This window comes from Macaca mulatta, chromosome 11 (genome assembly GCF_049350105.2).
Source record: "Macaca mulatta isolate MMU2019108-1 chromosome 11, T2T-MMU8v2.0, whole genome shotgun sequence".
Classification (NCBI taxonomy): Eukaryota; Metazoa; Chordata; class Mammalia; order Primates; family Cercopithecidae; genus Macaca; species Macaca mulatta.
The window spans coordinates 1,877,467-1,898,409 of record NC_133416.1 but is presented as its reverse complement, the minus strand read 5'-3'; the positions used below and the strand labels follow the sequence as shown (position 1 = coordinate 1,898,409).

Sequence of the window (20,943 nt, the reverse complement as noted above, 5' to 3'; positions counted from 1 at the left end):
AGACAACAGTTCCCATAACTACCTATTTACATAAAATTATTTATATACCATTAACTAAATATTCTTGTCATATCAACAAATATTAAATGAAGGCCCACAATGCAAAATACAGTATTGAGCTTTCCGGAGGATATGAAGAAGTAGTTGTGGGGGGAGGCCCCTAACTACACAAGCTTTTATGAGAAAGAAGATTGTTAACAAAAATAACAGCAGCAGCAGCTAGTATAGGTTGAATGTTTACTATGCGCTACGTCCCGTTCAAAGTGTTTTTACATGTTTTAACTAAACCTCAAAACGACCCACTGGATGAGTACTATTACTATCACCATTTGTTGATAAAGAAACTAAGGCATACGTGATTTGCTCTGTATCTTACAGTTGGTTAAGTGAAGCGAGATTTTGAATCCGGGGAGTTTAACTTAGAAAGCAAGCTCTTAATTACTACACTGAACAGCCTAAAGATTTCTAAATATTCATTAACTTAAGGCAGAGGTTTTCAAAGGATGGTCTGTGGGACCCTCAGGGTACCCTCAACCATTTCACAAAGTATGCATGATCAAAACTATTTTCATAATAATACTATGATGTCACTTGACCTTTCCACTGTCTGTGCTAAAGATATAAAGCAACGATGGGTAAAATTGCTAGTGCCTTAGCACAAATCAAGGCAATGCATCAAACCATACTTGTAGTCATTACATTAATATTTGTCACATCAAGTACTTGTAGGAAAAAAGTGAAAAATAAGAAATAAAATTTTTAAAAGACCACTTCACCTAAGACTGTCCTTGAAGAAGCAGTAAAAAGTATTACTTTTAATAAATCTCGGCCGGGCACAGTGGCTCATGCCTGTAATCCCAGCACTTTGGGAGGCCAAGGCAGGCGGATCACGAGGTCAGGAGATCAAGACCATCCTGGCTAACACGGTGAAACCCTGTCTCTACTAAAAATACAAAAAATTAGCCAGGCGAGGTGGCGGGCACCTTATTCCCAGCTACTTGGGAGGCTGAGGCAGGAGAATGGCGTGAACTCGGGAGGCAGAGCTTGCAGAAACCCAAGATCGCGCCACTGCACTCCAGTCTGGGTGACAGAGTAAGACTCCGTCTCAAAAAAAAAAAAAAAAAAAATAGAAAATAAAAAAAATAAATCTCAACTCTGGAGTACACATACTTTTAATATATTGTGTGTGAGAAAACGGTATGAAGCTGCGCACTGAAATACGATGGTTGTCCCTAAGCACAGTACTTGTGTGTTGCTTTGAGTTGTAAGCTGAATTCAGTATTTTCTTCACGGAACACCATTTTTACCTGAAAGAACAACTGACAAGCTATGGTTACCCAGCTTTGGTATTCGGTAGACATTTTCTTTTAAAATGAAGGAAGTGAGTCTGTCAGTTTAAGAGAATAAAGGTGTCCTGAGACCAAGGTATTTGCGAATAGCTGATTTAAAGAAATTCTGTTCCACTCTTTTTGGTCCAATTTGAATTATGGTCTACAAGTAAAAGGAAAAAAATTTGAAATTCTTTTAGGATATCATTGACATTGATTCTCACTCTCAATCTCCAAATAAGTAAAATACTATTATATGCCATTTCCTAACACTCACGCATGGAAGTTTTTGATCACTTAAAAGTATAAAGTGATTCATAAGATTCTTTACTAGATTCTCACTTACCTTCATCTCAATAACAGTTTGCAGAGCTTTTGTTTTGGCAGAATCAGGAGCGTTCTCAAACCTGCGATGCATCTCCTGTGGAAAAAAGGCAAGATGAGATTCAGTGTCCTCCTGTTCGCTCTCATTTTTTTCAGAGAGGAGCGAGAGCCGATGTATGCAAAAGATCACTACAGCCTCATGAGACACGGACCCCTTCCGTGTTACCAACGCTTCCCCGTGAACCAGGGAATCCACAGACTGCATTCAGGCTCACTCACCCGTGCAGGCATAGGAGGATCCCTACCTCTGAACACCCAGTTACTTAAAATCAGTCACACAGACGCCAGCTACCACAACAGTTCAAACTACTGTTTCACATCCTCAGGTGGTGTGTCAGTCAGTCTTCCACATGACCCCGAGACATGTAATCGGAATTCCAAACGATCCAAAAAGGGGATGAGAAATGCTCCCTTTTAAAAGGAGAAATAATAGACACCATCACAATCAGTCTGCACTGCTGACTGCAGCTATGGAAAGCAATCTGTGTTGACAACGTCCTTTCCACAGCATCCACCCCCAGAATAACCACCACCTGGTTACCTGCGGTGACGATCTCTCTCGAGTGGTGCTACAGTTAGGAAGAAAAAGATGACACTGTGGAACAAGTTTCCTAAGTAGGTCAGGTTCAGAAAATGTCAGAAAAACATAGTGTTTTTTTTTTTTTTAACCCAAATTTTACTGAGTTCAGGATAGAAAAGGAAGGAAGGGGATATATCAGAGTCTTCCAGGTTACCGAACCACCTCAGTGATTTTCTTGTCAGACTCTGTGAATGTCTCTAAATACATCAGTCAGTACTTCCCAGTACCCTGTGACCGAACCACTCAGTGATTTTCTTGTCAGACTCTGCGAATGTCTCTAAATACATCAGCCAGTACCTCCCAGTACCCTGTGACCGAACCACCTCAGTGATTTTCTTGTCAGACTCTGCGAATGTCTCTAAATACATCAGCCAGTACTTCCCAGTACCCTGTGACCGAACCACCTCAGTGATTTTCTTGTCAGACTCTGTGAATGTCTCTAAATACATCAGTCAGTACTTCCCAGTACCCTGTGACCGAACCACTCAGTGATTTTCTTGTCAGACTCTGCGAATGTCTCTAAATACATCAGCCAGTACCTCCCAGTACCCTGTGACCGAACCACCTCAGTGATTTTCTTGTCAGACTCTGCGAATGTCTCTAAATACATCAGCCAGTACTTCCCAGTACCCTGTGACCGAACCACCTCAGTGATTTTCTTGTCAGACTCTGCGAATGTCTCTAAATACATCAGCCAGTACCTCCCAGTACCCTGTGACCGAACCACTCAGTGATTTTCTTGTCAGACTCTGCGAATGTCTCTAAATACATCAGTCAGTACTTCCCAGTACCCTGTGACCGAACCACCTCAGTGATTTTCTTGTCAGACTCTGCGAATGTCTCTAAATACATCAGCCAGTACCTCCCAGTACCCTGTGACCGAACCACTCAGTGATTTTCTTGTCAGACTCTGCGAATGTCTCTGAACACATCAGTCAGTACCTCCCAGTACCCTGTGACCGAACCACTCAGTGATTTTCTTGTCAGACTCTGCGAATGTCTCTAAATACATCAGCCAGTACCTCCCAGTACCCTGTGACCGAACCACTCAGTGATTTTGTCAGACTCTGCGAATGTCTCTAAACACATCAGTCAGTACCTCCCAGTACCCTGTGACCGAACCACTCAGTGATTTTCTTGTCAGACTCTGCGAATGTCTCTAAACACATCAGTCAGTACCTCCCAGTACCCTGTGACCGAACCACTCAGTGATTTTCTTGTCAGACTCTGCGAATGTCTCTAAATACATCAGTCAGTACTTCCCAGTACCCTGTGACCGAACCACTCAGTGATTTTCTTGTCAGACTCTGCGAATGTCTCTGAACACATCAGTCAGTACCTCCCAGTACCCTGTGGACAGGCTCTTGGGAATCCAGGGAATCCAGAGATGAACGCTTTATGCTACCTCTCTCCCTACTTCCAGCTTTCACTATCCGCCTAGTTATCCCACTTTCACGTCCAATAAACATTTCAAACTCTACGTGCTCAAAACTCAACTCCTGGCCAAGTGTGATGGCTCACACCTGTAATCCCAGCACTCTGGGAGGCAGGAGGGTCCCTTTGGGCCAGGAGTTCGAGACCAGCCTGGGCAACATGGCAAGACGTCATCTCCACGCCTGATGGTGCCCCCAAACCTGCTCCGTCCTTCCTGTTACTCAGGCCAAAAGCCTATGAGTCTTCGTAATGCCTTCCTCTCGCTCTCAAGCCGCAGTCAGGAAATCCAGTTACCTCTAGCTTTAAAACATACCCAAAATCCAAGCACTTCTTGCCGTCTCCACTGCCAACACCTGGAATGAACCACTAAACAAAAATACACCTTTTAATCCATGACAGCCTTCTAACTGAGCGCCCCTTATCTTCTACAGTGTATTCTTAATGGAACACTTAAAGTGACCCTTTCGAACACAAAGTTGTCCTTGTCAGTCAGTTGTCCTGCTGATAACCCTGCCATAGCTCCCCATTCAGCTCAAAGTAGAGCCAAAGTCCTCTCAGTAGCCTGCAAGGCCTCGTCTCTTCTCATCCCTCCCTGGGTCACCATATGCTTTAGCCCCCGGGACTCCCTGCTACTCCTCAAATATGCTGAGCATGCGCCTGATCCTTGAGGCCTTTGCACAAGCTGCTAGGGGAAGACTTCACTTCCTTCCAGTCTTGGCTCAAATGCCTTTTTTGTATTAGTATTAGGTTTAGTTGTTCTCTCGTTATGCAAGAAAATGTCCATATATTTTAGAGATGCATATTAAAGTCTGCAGAGGAAAATGACACCATGCGAGGGATTGGCTTTAAAATCTTTGGTAAAGAAAGGAGGAAAAAGAAAAAAGGATACAGGAAGGAAGTGTGGCCAAATTTTCGAAACTGGTGTATCTGAGTGATTAGTATAGGGAGATTCATTATACAGTTCTTACTGCTTTTGTGTAGGCTTGAAAACAAAATGAATGTTGAATGTTTTCAGTATAATTTACACCTTATTTTAAAATGTAACACAGCCAAAAAAGAACGCACGTGTCCTTTCCCCCTTTACTTGCTCTGCTTTTTCCTATATACAGCACTTGCCCTCTAACATATTTTATGACTTATTGATTATATTTACTTACTATTCTCTACGAGAATGTACGCTCCACAAAGGCTAAGATCTTTGTTTCATTCATTCGCTGATGGATCCAAAGCACCTACAACAGCAGCTGCCACTCTGGTAAGTGCTTAACAGACATTTAGGGCATGAATACTGAATGAATGAAACGGCTACCAAACGTTCGAGAATTAGCTAGAAAGGAAATATTTCAATCCCTTCCTACTCCTGTGCTGAATTTTGCGCACCTCCTGTTTCTCATACAGCATGCTACACAGCTTACATAGCTCGTCAGCACTTACCACACTGTTAGCAATAATTTTTCTTCTCTAACATACCATACTGGGAACTCTTTAAGGATAGAAACCGTCTTCTGTATTCCTCAGGCACTGTCTGATATGTAAGCAGTCATTAAAAATTACTTCTCCTCCCTATCTGTTCCTCTTTTGTTAGATGAAGGAATGAATGATAAATGAATGAATGATCAGCCAGTTTCTATCCTCACCTCTCTGCTGAACCACATACTCTAAAATAGCAAATAAAAAACCTCCTTGTTTCTAAACCTAATAGCTATTGTCAGTTCACCTTCTTTGCAAACTCTAGCTGGTACCGGGAAAAAAAAAAAAAAAAAATTAACCACAGAGTTAAAGAAGGAACGTCCTTAAAGTTTTCAAGTGGCTTCCATTAAAGAATTATCCTAGCTCTAAATTCTTATTCCCCCTCTTTTCCTTTCCTACCTGCAGACGTTTTCTAAATTCCTGTCCTCGGAACATCTGGATTCTATAGCCTGAATCCAAAGCCTTCACTAATCCACAGAGCAACTTTATGTGAATTTTTAAAAAAGGAACCCTTCTTGGGTAGACGCGACATCACCACGAAGCACAGGCTGAATTTTAGGGGAAGCTCTTGTTTGTGAACAACCCACACAAATAACCATCCAAAAGAGCCCTTCCCTAATCCTGTGGTTTCAACTATTACCTTTTCACATATACCCCACAAAATCTATTTCATCTATTTATCTTGCACTGTGGCAGGCATCCATCACTCTTCCCTGCCGTGTGATAGCTGACCTCCTTAGTCTGTGTGGGAACTCCACATTTTAAGGCAGAGTCTACTTCCCACAGCAGAAACTGAAAATGCCACATACTTGCTGCCCAGCCTTTCTTGTAATTAAAGCCCAGCTACGTGACCTAATCACCTCAATCAGACTCATTCATCACGTACTTTAAAACAGACTCTTGTGACATGAAGAAGCCGGGACGTGAATATTTACAGACAATTCCAGCAATGGGTGGCAGAGGCAGCAGCCCCCTCAGGCTTCCGGACACACCAACAGCGGGGGCTCCAGCGGAGGTGAGCAGTGTTAGTGACGACAGCGTTACACACTAACATGCCTGTGCCACACAGCACTGTCATCACTAAACCAACAGAGGAGTAGGATTGATTCGAGGCATTATTCTTGTCTACATAACTTCTGAGCCCGGTTCTAGTCCTCCCAGAGGCTCTGGGACCTATGTATTTATCCCATTGGTGCACTCCAGGAACAATGCTTTGGAGATATAATAATGAGAAATAACATATTTGGTGTGTTTTATCATGGAAGCTTTAATAGGAAAAATAGAGTTTAATCAAATAATCATCGGCATAATTCATCAGGGTCACTGACGACCTCCATGTTGCTGCCACCACGATGTATCCTTAGTCACTGTGCCTGATCTATCAGCGGCGTTTTACACAACCGCTCAGTCCCTCTTCCTTATTCTACTCTCTTCCCTTGGCTTTCAAGATATGGCACTCTAAGCTTTTCCTCCTATCTTACTGGTTTTTTTTCTTCCCAACTCCTCAGGAGTGTCCCAAGCGTCCGTTCTTTGTAGTCTTCTCTTCTCCACCTACACTCATTCCCTTGGTATTCACCGTTCAGTATCATGCACATACTGAAAACTCCCAAGTGTTTACTCCCTACTGAAATCCACACTTGTATGTACCTTTGCTGTACTGGCATATCGACTATCTGCCCCACTGTTAACATCGACAAGTGACCTCCTGGCCTTCCCCTCTCAACTTGCTTCACTCATTGTGCCTTGATTCATGGTGTGCATCCAGCCAGTTGTTCAAGCCAAAACCATAGGAGTCTCTTTTTTTCTTGCGCCTATATCCAACTCATCAGGAAATCCTGCTCTTCCCATTTTCAAAATATATCCTGAAAATTACCACCTCCACCGTCACACTGCCACCATTATCTTTTGCCTGGATTACACCAACAGTCTCCCAAATCTATCTCACCATTCAAAATAGAGTATCCAGAGTGATCTTTTTAAAACAGAAGTCAAAACATGCTTGCAATTATCAAAAGCTTCTCGTTTTACTCACAGTAAAAGTCACAGTCCTTATGCTGACCTAGAAGGCTCTACATGATCCGGCCCTATTACCTCTCTGGCCTCATCTCTTATACTCCTCTCTCTCATCCATTTGGCTCCAGCCAGACTCACCTCTTTGCTTTTCCTCAACATGTCAGTCACCCTCTTGACTTAAGGCCTTTGCACTCACTGCTCCCTTTTACAGGCTCTCTCCTTCCCTTAACTGTTGAAGTCTGTTCAAAAGTCAAAGTCTCGGCTGGGCACAGTGGTGCACACCTGTAATCCCAGCACTTTGGGAGGCTGACGCGGGTGGATCATGAGGTCAGGAGTTCGAGATCAGCCTGGCCAACACGATAAAACCTTATCTCTACTAAAAATACAAAAAAAATTAGCTGGGCCTGGTGGTGCACACCTGTAATCCCAGCTACTGGGGAGGCTGAGGCAGGAGAATGGCTTGAACCCAGGAGGTGGAGGTTGTAGTGAGCCAAGATGGTGCCACTGCAGTCCAGCCTCGGTGACAGAGCAAGACTGTCTAAAAAAAAAAAAGTCAAAGTCTCAAGCAGGCTCATTCTTTTTACTCCATTTTTAATTACGATTTGACTCTAATATACACTCCCAATCTCCCTAACCAAGATCTACTTTTTTCTTGGTATTTGTAACTGTTTATTAGCATATTCCTTTTTTATATTTACTGTTTGTCTCTCCTATCCCAGGGATTTTTCTTTTTTATTCTCTGATGTATATGAGCACCCAGAACAATACATAGTGCAATGATAGTACTCAAGTATTTGTCAAATGAAGAAAATAATTTTTAAGTCACTGTATAATATGTAAAAAGTGTTATAATGAAAATATCCACAATACTATAAAAGCGTAATCAGGAGATCCTGACGTAGTCTTGGGATCTTGTAAAGTTTCCTAACGAACACCTGAGAGCTGGAGGATGAACAGGAGTTGGAGTGGGCAAAGTACAACCATAAAAAGGGAGGGGAAGATGATCTCACAGGTATGTTTTCGGCGAACCAAAATGCAGAGAATGACACGCGGGAGTTAAGAATCTGAAATTGCCCTGCACACTGCCCACACACCACTGCCCACACACCACTGGAAAGCCTTTGTGAACTCCAAGGTGTTCAAACACCCACACCGAAGCCCGCCGGTCCACCCCGAAGCCCGCCGGTCCACCCCGAAGCCCGCCGGTCCACCCCGAAGCCCGCCGGTCCACCCCGAAGCCCGCCGGTCCACACCGAAGCCCGCCGGTCCACCCTGAAGCCCGCCGGTCCACCCCGAAGCCCGCCGGTCCACACCGAAGCCCGCCGGTCCACCCCGAAGCCCGCCGGTCCACACCGAAGCCCGCCGGTCCATCCTGAAGACCGCCGGTCCACACCGAAGCCCGCCGGTCCACCCTGAAGGCCGCCGGTCCACCCCGAAGCCCGCCGGTCCACACCGAAGCCCGCCGGTCCATCCTGAAGACCGCCGGTCCACACCGAAGCCCGCTGGTCCACACCAAAGCCCGCTGGTCCACACCTGCTGTCTCTTCCTCCTCCTCTCCCTCTCCCATTCACTTTTTATTTTAATTAATTTTAAAATATTTCAGACATACAAGATCCCTTTACCTCATAAAAGCAGCCTAATCTGGCTTCTTTCTCTACCCCTCCATTGAAACAACTCATCAAGACCACCAACAAATTCTACGTTACCAACTCGAATGAACACATTTCTGTCCTCATCTTCCTGGAACTCTCAGAAGCACTCAAAGCAACCGCCCAACCGCTCCTAGACACTTTTCTCTTGACTATTATGACATCACACTCTCCTGTTTTTAGTTCTTTCTCTCCAATTACACTTTCTCTGTTTCCTTCACAGGTTCATCCTTCTAAATTAGACTTCCAGGTCTAAATTAGACCAGTGACCAGGTGATCAGTTCTAACCTTTTTCTCTTTTCCATCTAAACTCTCTCATCTACTACATGGTTTAAAATACAATAGAAATGCTGATGAATTTCTAGGCCTGCCCTCTGCTCTGATTTCAGGACTCATACATCCAACTGCCCACTTGGCATCTCTAGTTAGATGTCTAATAGGCAACTCACACTTATTTTATCAAAAAAAAATTCTTGATTTCCTCTTCAATCTCACCCATCATCTGGTGACTCTGATGAGAGACGAGTCTTCTCTGTCTCATTAAATGGCACTGCCATTCCAGTGGCCCAAGCCAAACACCAGAGCTCTCCTTTTACTCCTCCTGATCTTCACGTCCCACAACCAAGTCAACAGCAGGTCCTAATTGTTCTAGTGCGAAAGTATTTCTTGAGTCTAACCATTTCACCCCATTTCCAGTCTAGCTTGCAACAGCCTCTAGTTAGCTTTTTTCCACCTCCTTTGTCTATTTTCAAGAGAGCACCAGGGTGATCTTGATAATACATCCACTAATCATGGCAGTAATCTGTTTTAAATCTTTCAATAAATTTACCATTATACTTCTCACTTTGACCATCATGTGAGACTGGCCCTCCTGTCGTAAACTATTATAAAATTAAACAAGATGCATGAAATAACTGTTTTCAGACCCTGGATAACAAGCAGTACAGGACTATGATCCTTGAGAGAAAATGAACAAGGTGATGGCCCAGATATGTCTAGTATGTGACGTAGGGAGGGGAAGCTCAAACGAAGAACAGTAGTCTTGCAAAGCTCCCAAGACAGTTGAATGAGTAAGGTTCCCATTAATCTGTGAAAATCTGCAAAGCAAAACACCAGAGGTCTGGGCACCATGGCTCATGCCTGTAATCCTAGCACTCTGGGAGGCCAAGGTGGGCAGATCACTTGAGGTCAGGAGTTCAAGACCAGCCTGGCAAACAGGCAAAACCCTGTCTCTATCAAAAATACAAAAGTGAGCTGAGCACAGTGGTGGGCACCTGCAATCCCGGCTACTCGGGAGGCTGAGGAGGGATAACTGCTTGAACCTGCGGGGCAGAGGCTGCAGTGAGCCGAGATCCTGACACTGCACTCCAGCCCGGGCAACAGAGAGAGACTCTGTTTCAAAAAAAAAAAAAAAAAAAATTAAAAACAGAGAAGGATGCTCACCAGAAAAGCTGCAGTGTCCCACCTGACAAAGGTCCCCTTGAGTCTTTGGCCAAACACTAAGGCGTGCATGGACAGGGCAAGCCTCCACAAGGTAAAATCAAGAGCTACTGGGGAAAGAGCAACTATCAGAGAGCCATGAGTTGAGCAACTGCCTGAACTCTCATAGGGCTGGGAAAAATTCAAGTTCCAAATAGTGGGAAGAACAGCAGAGGCATTTAGTAGAGACACTAAAAGGTCAAGCCTTAGGAGTAGCGCTAATGTAGCCTAGAGAAAAGGCTATTCTAAACCAGCCCTAACAGAGTTTAAAAGCAAGTCTTGAAAGGATCAAGTTAATCCCCAAGTAAATTAACTCTTGCTAGACAAAACAACCCTTCATTAAGGAAGATATCAAAATCCAGATACTCATTCACCTTGTGTCCATAATGTCCATCATACAACACATTCTATACACACAAAGCAGGCAAAAGGGCCTATAACCAGGAATCCAGTCACTCCCCGGAAATCAACACGGATGTTACAGAGATGACGGTATCGAGTCACTCCCCTGAAACCAACACGGATGTTACAGAGATGACGGAATCCAGTCACTCCCCTGAAATCAACACGGATGTTACAGAGACGACAGAATCGAGTCACTCCCCTGAAACCAACACGGATGGTACAGAGATGACGGAATCGAGTCACTCCCCTGAAACCAACACGGATGGTACAGAGATGACAGAATCCAGTCACTCCCCTGAAACCAACACGGATGGTACAGAGATGACGGAATCCAGTCACTCCCCTGAAACCAACACGGATGTTACAGAGATGACGGTATCGAGTCACTCTCCTGAAATCAACACGGATGTTACAGAGATGACGGAATCGAGTCACTCCCCTGAAATCAACACGGATGGTACAGAGATGACGGAATCGAGTCACTCCCCTGAAACCAACACGGATGGTACAGAGATGACGGAATCGAGTCACTCCACTGAAACAAACACGGATGTTACAAGATGACGGAATCAAGTCACTCCCCTGAAACCAACACGGATGGTACAGAGATGACGGAATCGAGTCACTCCCCTGAAACAAACACGGATGTTACAGAGATGACGGAATCCAGTCACTCCCCTGAAACCAACACGGATGGTACAGAGATGACGGAATCGAGTCACTCCCCTGAAACCAACACGGATGGTACAGAGATGACGGAATCCAGTCACTCCCCTGAAACCAACACGGATGGTACAGAGATGACGGTATCGAGTCACTCTCCTGAAATCAACACGGATGTTACAGAGATGACGGAATCGAGTCACTCCCCTGAAATCAACACGGATGGTACAGAGATGACGGAATCGAGTCACTCCCCTGAAACCAACACGGATGGTACAGAGATGACGGAATCGAGTCACTCCCCTGAAACCAACACGGATGGTACAGAGATGACGGAATCGAGTCACTCCACTGAAACAAACACGGATGTTACAAGATGACGGAATCGAGTCACTCCACTGAAACTAACACGGATGGTACAGAGATGACGGAATCGAGTCACTCCCCTGAAACTAACACGGATGGTACAGAGATGACGGAATCCAGTCACTCCCCTGAAACCAACACGGATGTTACAGAGACGACGGAATCGAGTCACTCCCCTGAAATCAACACGGATGTTACAGAGACGACAGAATCGAGTCACTCCCCTGAAACCAACACGGATGGTACAGAGACGACGGAATCGAGTCACTCCCCTGAAACCAACACGGATGGTACAGAGACGACGGAATCGAGTCACTCCCCTGAAACCAACACGGATGGTACAGAGACGACGGAATCCAGTCACTCCCCTGAAACCAACACGGATGGTACAGAGATGACGGAATCGAGTCACTCCCCTGAAACCAACACGGATGGTACAGAGATGACGGAATCGAGTCACTCCCCTGAAACCAACACGGATGGTACAGAGATGACGGAATCGAGTCACTCCCCTGAAACCAACACGGATGGTACAGAGATGACGGAATCCAGTCACTCCCCTGAAACCAACACGGATGGTACAGAGATGACGGAATCGAGTCACTCCACTGAAACAAACACGGATGTTACAGAGATGACGGAAGCAAGTCACTCCCCTGAAACCAACACGGATGGTACAGAGATGACGGAATCGAGTCACTCCACTGAAACAAACACGGATGTTACAGAGATGACGGAAGCAAGTCACTCCCCTGAAACCAACACGGATGGTACAGAGATGACGGAATCAAGTCACTCCCCTGAAACCAACACGGATGGTACAGAGATGACAGAATCAAGTCACTGCACTGAAATAAACATGGATGTTACAGAGATGATGGAATCAAGTCACTCCCCTGAAATCAACACGGATGTTACTGAGATGACGGAATTGTCATTCCAGCTAATAAGCCAAGAAATGCTCGAACTGCATGACAGAAAAAAGGAGGAATTAAGGGCAACTCTGTAGTTAACAGATTTGAAGCATCTTTTTGAAACACAGACAAAACAAAGCCGTAATTCTTAGGGATGATACCTGGGAATATTAATTTAACATATAACACAATATAACAATACCATAATATTAAGGAGTAGATGTGATAAATACAGTAAAAAGCAAAGGCATGATAACTACAAAATCCAGAATACCGGTCACTTTTAGAGGAGACGGAGAGTTCTGACCGGGCTGTTTCACCTACGGGACTTTTGGGTGGATGTGAAAGTTCTGTTGCTAGGTGGTGGTTATGAGGGTGCTTACTTTATAATTTACACTTATCGATACGCCTGTTTTCTTCTATTTTCTACATGTATTCTATATTGTATCCAAAAATAGTTTTTAAAATCTCTTAAAATTATTTGTGTTCTTCCATCCCAACACCTAACACATTAATTAGTTTAAGCCATAATAATCTCTGGCCTGCCTTAAAACGACAAACTCATCGGCCTCCTCCCAGTTTACAGTTTGTCCACGTTGAATCTGTTCTGCACACTACAAGGTGATCGATTGGGCACACAGTAGACATTTAATAGTATTTGTTCAATCAATGAGTGTCAAACTTTAAACTGAGTAAAAATAAAATGAACTCTGCTAACTGTAAACAATCTTCATCTATTAACAAAATTTTATAACTTCATAACATTTGTATTTGGTATTTCTATATCTACTTGAAAATATTAAAACTGCATTTTTAAAAAATAACACAATTTCCATTTTCAACTTATTTCATCTGATTTCTCCTTGTTAGCATTACCTAATTCCAAATGGGTAACTCCAAACCGATTCACTTTAAGGTGAAACTGTTGTCATTTCGTTTTTACACCCCAGCAAGCACACACGCAACACAGAACAAGAAGCCCTGACTGGGTGTGTGGCTCCTGCCTGTCATCCAAACACTCTGGGAAGCCAAGGCAGGCAGATCACTCGAGCTCAGGAGTTCGAGACCAGCCTGGGCAACATGGTGAAACCCCGTCTCTACGAAACATACGTAAATTTAGCTAGGTGTGGTGGTGCTCATGTGCAGTCCCAGCTACTTGCGGGGGCTGAGGCAGGACTGCTTGAGCCTGGGAGGCGGAGGCTACAGTGAGCCAAGATCACGCCACTGCACTCTAGGTGACAAAGTCAGACCCTGTCTCAAAAAAAAAAAAAAAATCCTTCCCTGCATACAATAAAGACTTGGGGTGTATTTTAAACCATTCATTAGGCATAAAGCTTTTCTACAAAGACATTTTAAAACTCATTGCTCAAAACAAAATCCCATTCGGAAGGCTGCACCTTCCAGGTCACTATGAACACATCTTCCAGTCAGTGAGCTGATAAGCTCCCCCTTCCCACCAAGCACATCAAGCCCATGCCTTCTGCACTGTCAATAAAGAGAGAAGACTGGAAATAGAAGTACTATTCAAAGGAGTGTAAGAAGTAGAATACGCTATTTGGTCACTTTATTTCACTCCTTTTGGGCTGAACATTTTCATTCGAAAAAATTAGAGGTAGAATTATCTGAATCTTGTTATACTCTGTCTTTTTTTGTCTTAGTCCATTTAATGTTGCTATAATATACTTTCAACTGTGGTAGACAATAGGAAATATGTTTTCTCTCATTAATTAACTAAAGAATAATGACTAATTTATAGTTAGAAAATAAACAAGTTAGAAACACATTTTGGTTTTTTATTTTTTGGTGCAGTGGCATGATCTCAGCTCACTGCAACCTCCGCCTCCCAGGTTCAAGCGATTCTCCTGCCTCAGCCTCCCGAGTAGCTAGGACCACAGGCATGCACCACCACACCTGGCTAAATTTTGTATTTTTAGTAAAGACGGCGTTTCAGCATGTTGGCCAGGCTGATCTTGAACTCCTGACCTCAAGTGATCTGCCTGCCTCAACCTCCCAAAGTCCTGGGATTACAGGCATGAGCCATCACACCTGAGAAACAAAATGTACTAATTCTCCTTTTCCCTAGTTGTTTCTTTGTAAAAGTAAGTCAACTTTTACTTGCACACCTGAGAGAAAGTAGTATATGTGACTAAAAAGTAAAACTTATGTCTGAAAATTTTTTTTCAAGTTTCAAATCTTAGCCCTCAGCACCCCTGGTTCAAGGGTAGAAGCTCCACGTTGTTCGTGAAGTACCTTCACAGATTCAATCCTCCACACAAGTTCTGAATTTATCATACTCACAACACAGTGGAGACAGAAATAAAAGGAAGGCAGGGTAAATGGAAAGAACTGTCATCACTTTTCCGTATGTTAACTTGCCTAGTGTCACGCACCATTGTACCTGAACCCATTACCATCTCTGGTAAATAGCACTGTGCTGAGAAAATGTCACCTTGTCAAAATGGAAATGAAGGACAAATGATGTAAGTTAAAAAGGAGAGGAAGGGCCAGGCACGGTGGCCTAGCATTTGGGAAGCCAAGACCAGCAGATCACTTGCGGTCAGGAGTTCAAGACCAGCCTGGCCACACAGTGAAACCCCATTTCTACTAAAAATACAAAATTAGCCAGGCGTGCAGTCACATGTCTGTAATCCCAACTTCTTGGGAGGCTGAGGCAGGAGAATCACTTGAACCCAGGAGGGGCACGTTGTAGTGAGCCGAGATCGCACCACTGCACTCCAGTCTAGGTGGTAAGAGTGAGATTCCATTGCAAAAAAAAAAAAAAGGAGAGGAGGAATAACTTAAATAAGGTATGCAATTGTTGTCATTTTCCAAAATTGCTACAAATGAAAAACTAAGAATTTATTTTTCTTTTCTGGATGGGTGTGGTGGCTCATGCCTGTTGTCCCAGCACTTTGGGAGACCAAGCTGGGAGGATCACTTGAGGTCAGGAGTTTGAGACCAGCCTGGCCAACATGGTGAAATCTCAACTCTACTAAAAATGCAAAAATTAGCCGGGCATGGTGGCAGGCACCTGTAGTTCCAGCTACTCAGGAGGCTGAGGCAGAAGAATTGCTTGAACCCGGGTGGCGGAGGTCGCAGTGAGCCAAGATCGCACCACTGCACTCCAGCCTGGGCGACAGAGCCAGACTCCGTCTCCAAAACAAAAAAAAATTTCTTTTTAAATTCCTATTCGTTTTCTAGTTTTTCTGTGTGTGTGTGTGTGTGTGTGTGTGTGTGTGTATGTATATATATAAAGTATATCTTTATAGAAAAATATATAATACATATTTATATATCTTAAATATAATTTTTATTGTAAATAAAAAATTTTATCTTTGTACATATTTATTATAAATATATGTAAACATGTTTCTTTTCTCCAGTTTCCTCTGCTTATACCTTCTAACTGCCAGTAATACAGACAAGCAGTCCTCAGATATGCTAGTTAGATTCAGAATTCCCTAGCCTAGAACATATTCAAATATTAGCACTTTTAACCTCAAAGATTTTTGCAAACCTAACATGATAGCAGTTGTACTAACACGGTATGTTGATTAAAATAGAGACAAAAAACTAGTAGGCTGCAATAATGTTTTAAAACAAAGTTGTATTTAATAATCACAATAGCATCTACCACCATTAAATAAGTAGGAGCACATACTGAAATATATTTAGTTGGCCTATAGACAATGTTTGGTATGCATATGGATTGAAGACCCAAAATATCCACAGAGGATACCATAGCAGGTACCCTCTGCTAGCGAACTGTAAACCAAAGTTGGGGCCTCAAATGTTGGTGTATTAACAGAATCACCTGTCAAGCCCCCCGCACTGACCAAGTCTTGCCTGTAATTCAGCATTTGTCCAATAGATGTCCCCACTCTTCTATCAATCAAATGAAAGGAGCTACAGCAAAATACAAAATCTAAGAATAAATAGTCACACAAAAATGTGATTTGAGTATCAACAGAAAATACAATGCTTAATTGAAATCTTTTTATCTTTCGGCTTTTTGGAGGGAGAATTATTTACCTCCTAGCTACAAAATCATGTTCATAAAGAAAATGTAAAATGAATTACAAATGCCATTTTAATGCTATCTTATTTCATCAAATCTAAGATGCCACTGATTATAAGACACACCACTGTTTAAGTGCTGAAAAGAAATAGTGGAAATGCCTCCAAATAAATCATGACACAAAACTTTATCATTTAGGGGTTTTCTGTCGGTTGGTTTGTTTCTGAGGCAGAGCGTTGCCCAGGCTGGAGTGCAATGGTGCAATCCTGGCTCCCTGCAACCTCCGCCTCCTGGGTTGAAGCTGATTCTTATGTGTCAGCCTCCCACAGAGCTGGGACTACAGGTGTGCACCACCACACTCTGTAAAATTTTTGTATTTTTAGTAGAGACAGGGTTTTGCCATATTGCCCAGGCTGGTCTTGAACTCCTGGCCTCAGGCAATCCACCCGCCTTGGCCTCCCAAAGTGCTGGGATTACAGGTGTGAGCCACTGCACCCGCCCTAGAATTTTTACTTAATACTGATTGCAAGAGTTAGTTTTTTTAAACTTATTTAACCAGAGTTTAATCACATATCACCATAAACTGTTTTCATAACTGTTCCCATACCCAGTAATTTTGTTTCAATGCTGATTTACAGAATATTTATGCAGAAACACTGAACAACAAAGTTAACGTGGAAAATACCAACAATGCTCACACCTCAGCTGAAATGATGACAAAATGAATGGACACGATTATGTTTGTGAATACACAGGCAAATAAATATACTAGGACTGCTGCTTTGCTGATAGAGAGACTGTTAACATGACACCCAGTGTTAACACTTAACTCAATTTCATTGTTAAAACAGGGAAAGCTGTGACCTTTAGAACTGATTAAATGAGTGCCAGACATGGTGGCTCACACCTATAATCCCAGCACTTTGGGAGGCCGAGGTGGGGGGATCACAAGGTCAAGAGTTCCGAGACCAGCATGACCAACATGGCGAAACCTCGTCTCTACTAAAAATACAAAAATTAGCCAGGCATGGTGGTAGGTGCTCGTAATCCCAGCTACTCGGGAGGCTGAGGCAGGAGAATCACTTGAACCCAGGAGGCGGAGGTTGCAGTGAGCCAAGATTGTGCCACTGCACTCCAGCCTGGGTGACAGAGCAAGACTCCGTCTCAGAAAAAAAAAAAGAATTGATTAAATGCCAGTTTTTTTTAAAAGATGGACAATAATTCAATAACTAATGAAATTTTTGGATATCCTAACATTGCCAGCCCATAATTCTCTGTGCTTCTTGATATGCTAGTGATATTCTGTATATCTCCAGCAATCATTTCAAGTCCCCATTCCCCTAACCTAGATCACAGCAGTTAAATTCCTTACTATACTCCCTTGCTCACTCTTCTCTCCTTCCTCCTTTATTCTCAGCACAACCAGAGTAAATCTTAAAAGCTAAATCAGATTGTGTCACTCCCTTGATTCAACAGTGGAATGGTTTTCTCTCCCATTTTGAGTAAGATTGTTGCATTATCCGCAAGGATCATAAAGGCAGGTACTTTTTCTCAAAGACGGCATGGATTTGTTTGCTGCTATATCCTTAGTGCTGTGCACATGGTTGGTGTCCAATAAATATGTGACGAGTGAATCTGACTCTGGCTACCTCTCCAATTTCGCATCTCATTAAGTCTTCCCCTTATAGAGTATATTCTGGCCCTCCGGCCTCCCTCCTGTTTCCTCAAAATTCCTTCCTGTGAGGTCTTTAAAACTGTTCATGCTTCTTCATGAAATGATTTTACTTGGCAAAGCTGGCTTCTTCTCTTCAGATCTCCACTGAAAGGGCACCTCCTAAAGGACACTTACCCTGTTATAAAATCCCCTTCCCAATTAGCACTCCACTCAGAAAGTCTTACTGAACAGTGCTGATGCACAGTATTCCATCCTTGTAAAAGAAAAAAAGAAACAGAAATAATGAAGGAATGTATAAATAATAAAAATGGGGCTGGGTGCAGTAGCTTATGACTGTAATCCCAGCACTCTGGGAGGCAGAGGCAGGTGGATCACCTGAGGTCAGGAGTTCGAGACCAGCCTGCCCAACATGGTGAAACCCTGTCTCTACTAAAAATACAAAAATTAGCTTGTGCACACCTGTTGTCCCAGCTACTCGGGAAGCTGAGGCAGGAGAACAGTTTGAACCCAGGAGCCAAGATCGCACCACTGCACTCCAGCCTGGGACAGAGCAAAACTCTGTCTCTAATAATAATAACAATAACAATAATAATAATGGGCCAGGCATGGGCATATTGCCTGTAATCTCAGCACTTTCAGAAGCCAAAGAAGGAGGACTGCTTGAGGCCAGGAGTTCAAGACCAGCCTAGGCAACAGAGGGAGACTCTATCTCTACAAAATATTTTTTTTAATTTAAAAATTAACAATGCATGGTGGCATGCACCTGTAGACCTACCTACTAGGGAGGCTAAGGCAGAGGGCTCACCTAAGCCCAGGATTTCAAGGCTGCAGTGAGCCATGATCATGCCACTGCACTCCAGCCTGAGTGACAGAGTGAGACCCTGTCTCTAAAAATAAAAATAAAAATTTAAAATTAAAAAAAATGACTGGGAGCATATACATAACAAAAATTAATAATTATTACTAAGTAACAATACCTTGGGTTATAAGTTTTTGTTCATCTATTTCCTAATTTTACTACAATGGATTTCCAGTGTATTAACATTATGTTTTTAAAACACAATGATGTTCTACTTCAAAAATAAAAATGCCCTCACTGTAAATACAGATTTCAGACTTTTTACAAAAGAAAAATTATAGAACAACCTACAAATTTAGAAGTATTTTTTTAAATTATTATTTTGCTGCTTTGGGAATATGTCATTTTTTAAACCTCCTCCCTCACATTTCATTTAAAAAGGAATTATTCATACTTATACTAACAGAGATTGGGGATTTATTTTCCCCTGTCCAAAAGTGAAAAATATCTAAAATCCAACCATATATAGAAAAGTTATTATGGCTATTAATTTTTTAATTCAATATAAGATGATTTCTTCCTTTATGCCTCCTGAAAATGATACATTATTTAGAAAAGTAAAAAATTATCAGTAGTCACGGAGGTAGGTTAAAAATAAGTAACACTGTGTCTCTACATCACTCTCTCCAGCTATGCCTCCATGGCAGCCAACGATTTTTATCACGTATCTTTTACAGCAAGGCAACAGTTTCCATGGAAACCACAGGGCAAATATCCATTACTGCTGCCAAGGACTTTTATGAGCACACATAAGCTGAGATAACCGCTTACTCTCTTTTATTAATATTTTTAAATGGTTAGCTACTCTAGATTCTGGTTTTGTTGTGTTTGTTGTCTCTATGAACAGATCTAGAGATGAGTGAAAAATCAAGTAATTTTTGTACCCCTTTAGCAACAAATGAACTCTCAAAATCAGGGGAGCAAGAGAGAAAAGACCCAGAAAGTCACTGAGCCAGCATATATGCCTGACAATGTCATCCCATTTGCCCTTACAACAGGGCAAATCACAACAGAAATCAGTGACGCACTTAAATACAAAAGATGAAATTCTCTTCCACTAGCACAGCAAAGCACATAGATTTATTGGGGCCAAGATGCTGATCAGGGGAAAAAAAAGATAATCTATAAATCATAAAACTAAAAAAGTAGCCACATACCTCTCTCAACATATTGTTCTCTTTCTCCTTCTGCTCCAAAAGGCTTTCTAGATGATGAACGTGCATCTCTGCCTCTGCCAGTCGTCTTGTTCTCTCATGGTCTTCCTCGGTAGCCTTGGCAGAAAGTCCTTTGCTCTGCAACATTTCCAGAAGCTTCTTAATGGATTCATCCCGAGCGTTTAGGGTCTGCTTTTGAGTCTCTATACGCAGCTCCATTTCCTCCAATGTCTTTCGAAGAAGAAATAGCTCTTTGGCCTGCCGCTCATGCTCAGCATGAAGCCTCTGAAAGTTCTCCTCTGTCAGCTCTGCTACACAAGGTTCGCCAGTCCTACTGCTACTATCTTGCTGAAACAGCTGATTCAGGTCCCTCTGGATCCGTAATTCATCCTGGAGAGCCTGGATCGTCATCTGCATGTGCTAGAACCAAGACAAAAAGAAAACCCCAAATCAGCTTTCCTCCTCAAGTAGCAAATCAGAGCAGCCTGCAGGAATCAAAAATAGCTACAAGAAATCTGCATCTAGCAAATTAGGATTCACCTTATTCTGTTT

The 20,943-nt window shown here is 42.8% G+C and overlaps 1 protein-coding gene across 4 annotated transcripts in view; it reads right to left on the bottom strand.

Annotated features, from left to right (window-relative positions):
- The window catches only part of ERC1 (ELKS/RAB6-interacting/CAST family member 1), a 500,457-nt gene that overhangs the window by 428,537 nt on the left and 50,977 nt on the right, over positions 1-20,943 (bottom strand). For all 4 annotated transcript variants that reach the window (XM_077953260.1, XM_077953262.1, XM_077953261.1 and 1 more), the window contains exons 2-3: positions 20,395-20,811; positions 1,675-1,749 (exon numbers count right to left, since the gene is read on the bottom strand). In XM_077953260.1, coding sequence (XP_077809386.1) covers positions 1,675-1,749; positions 20,395-20,811 — 492 coding nt within the window. The remainder of the gene's footprint in view (positions 1-1,674; positions 1,750-20,394; positions 20,812-20,943) is intronic.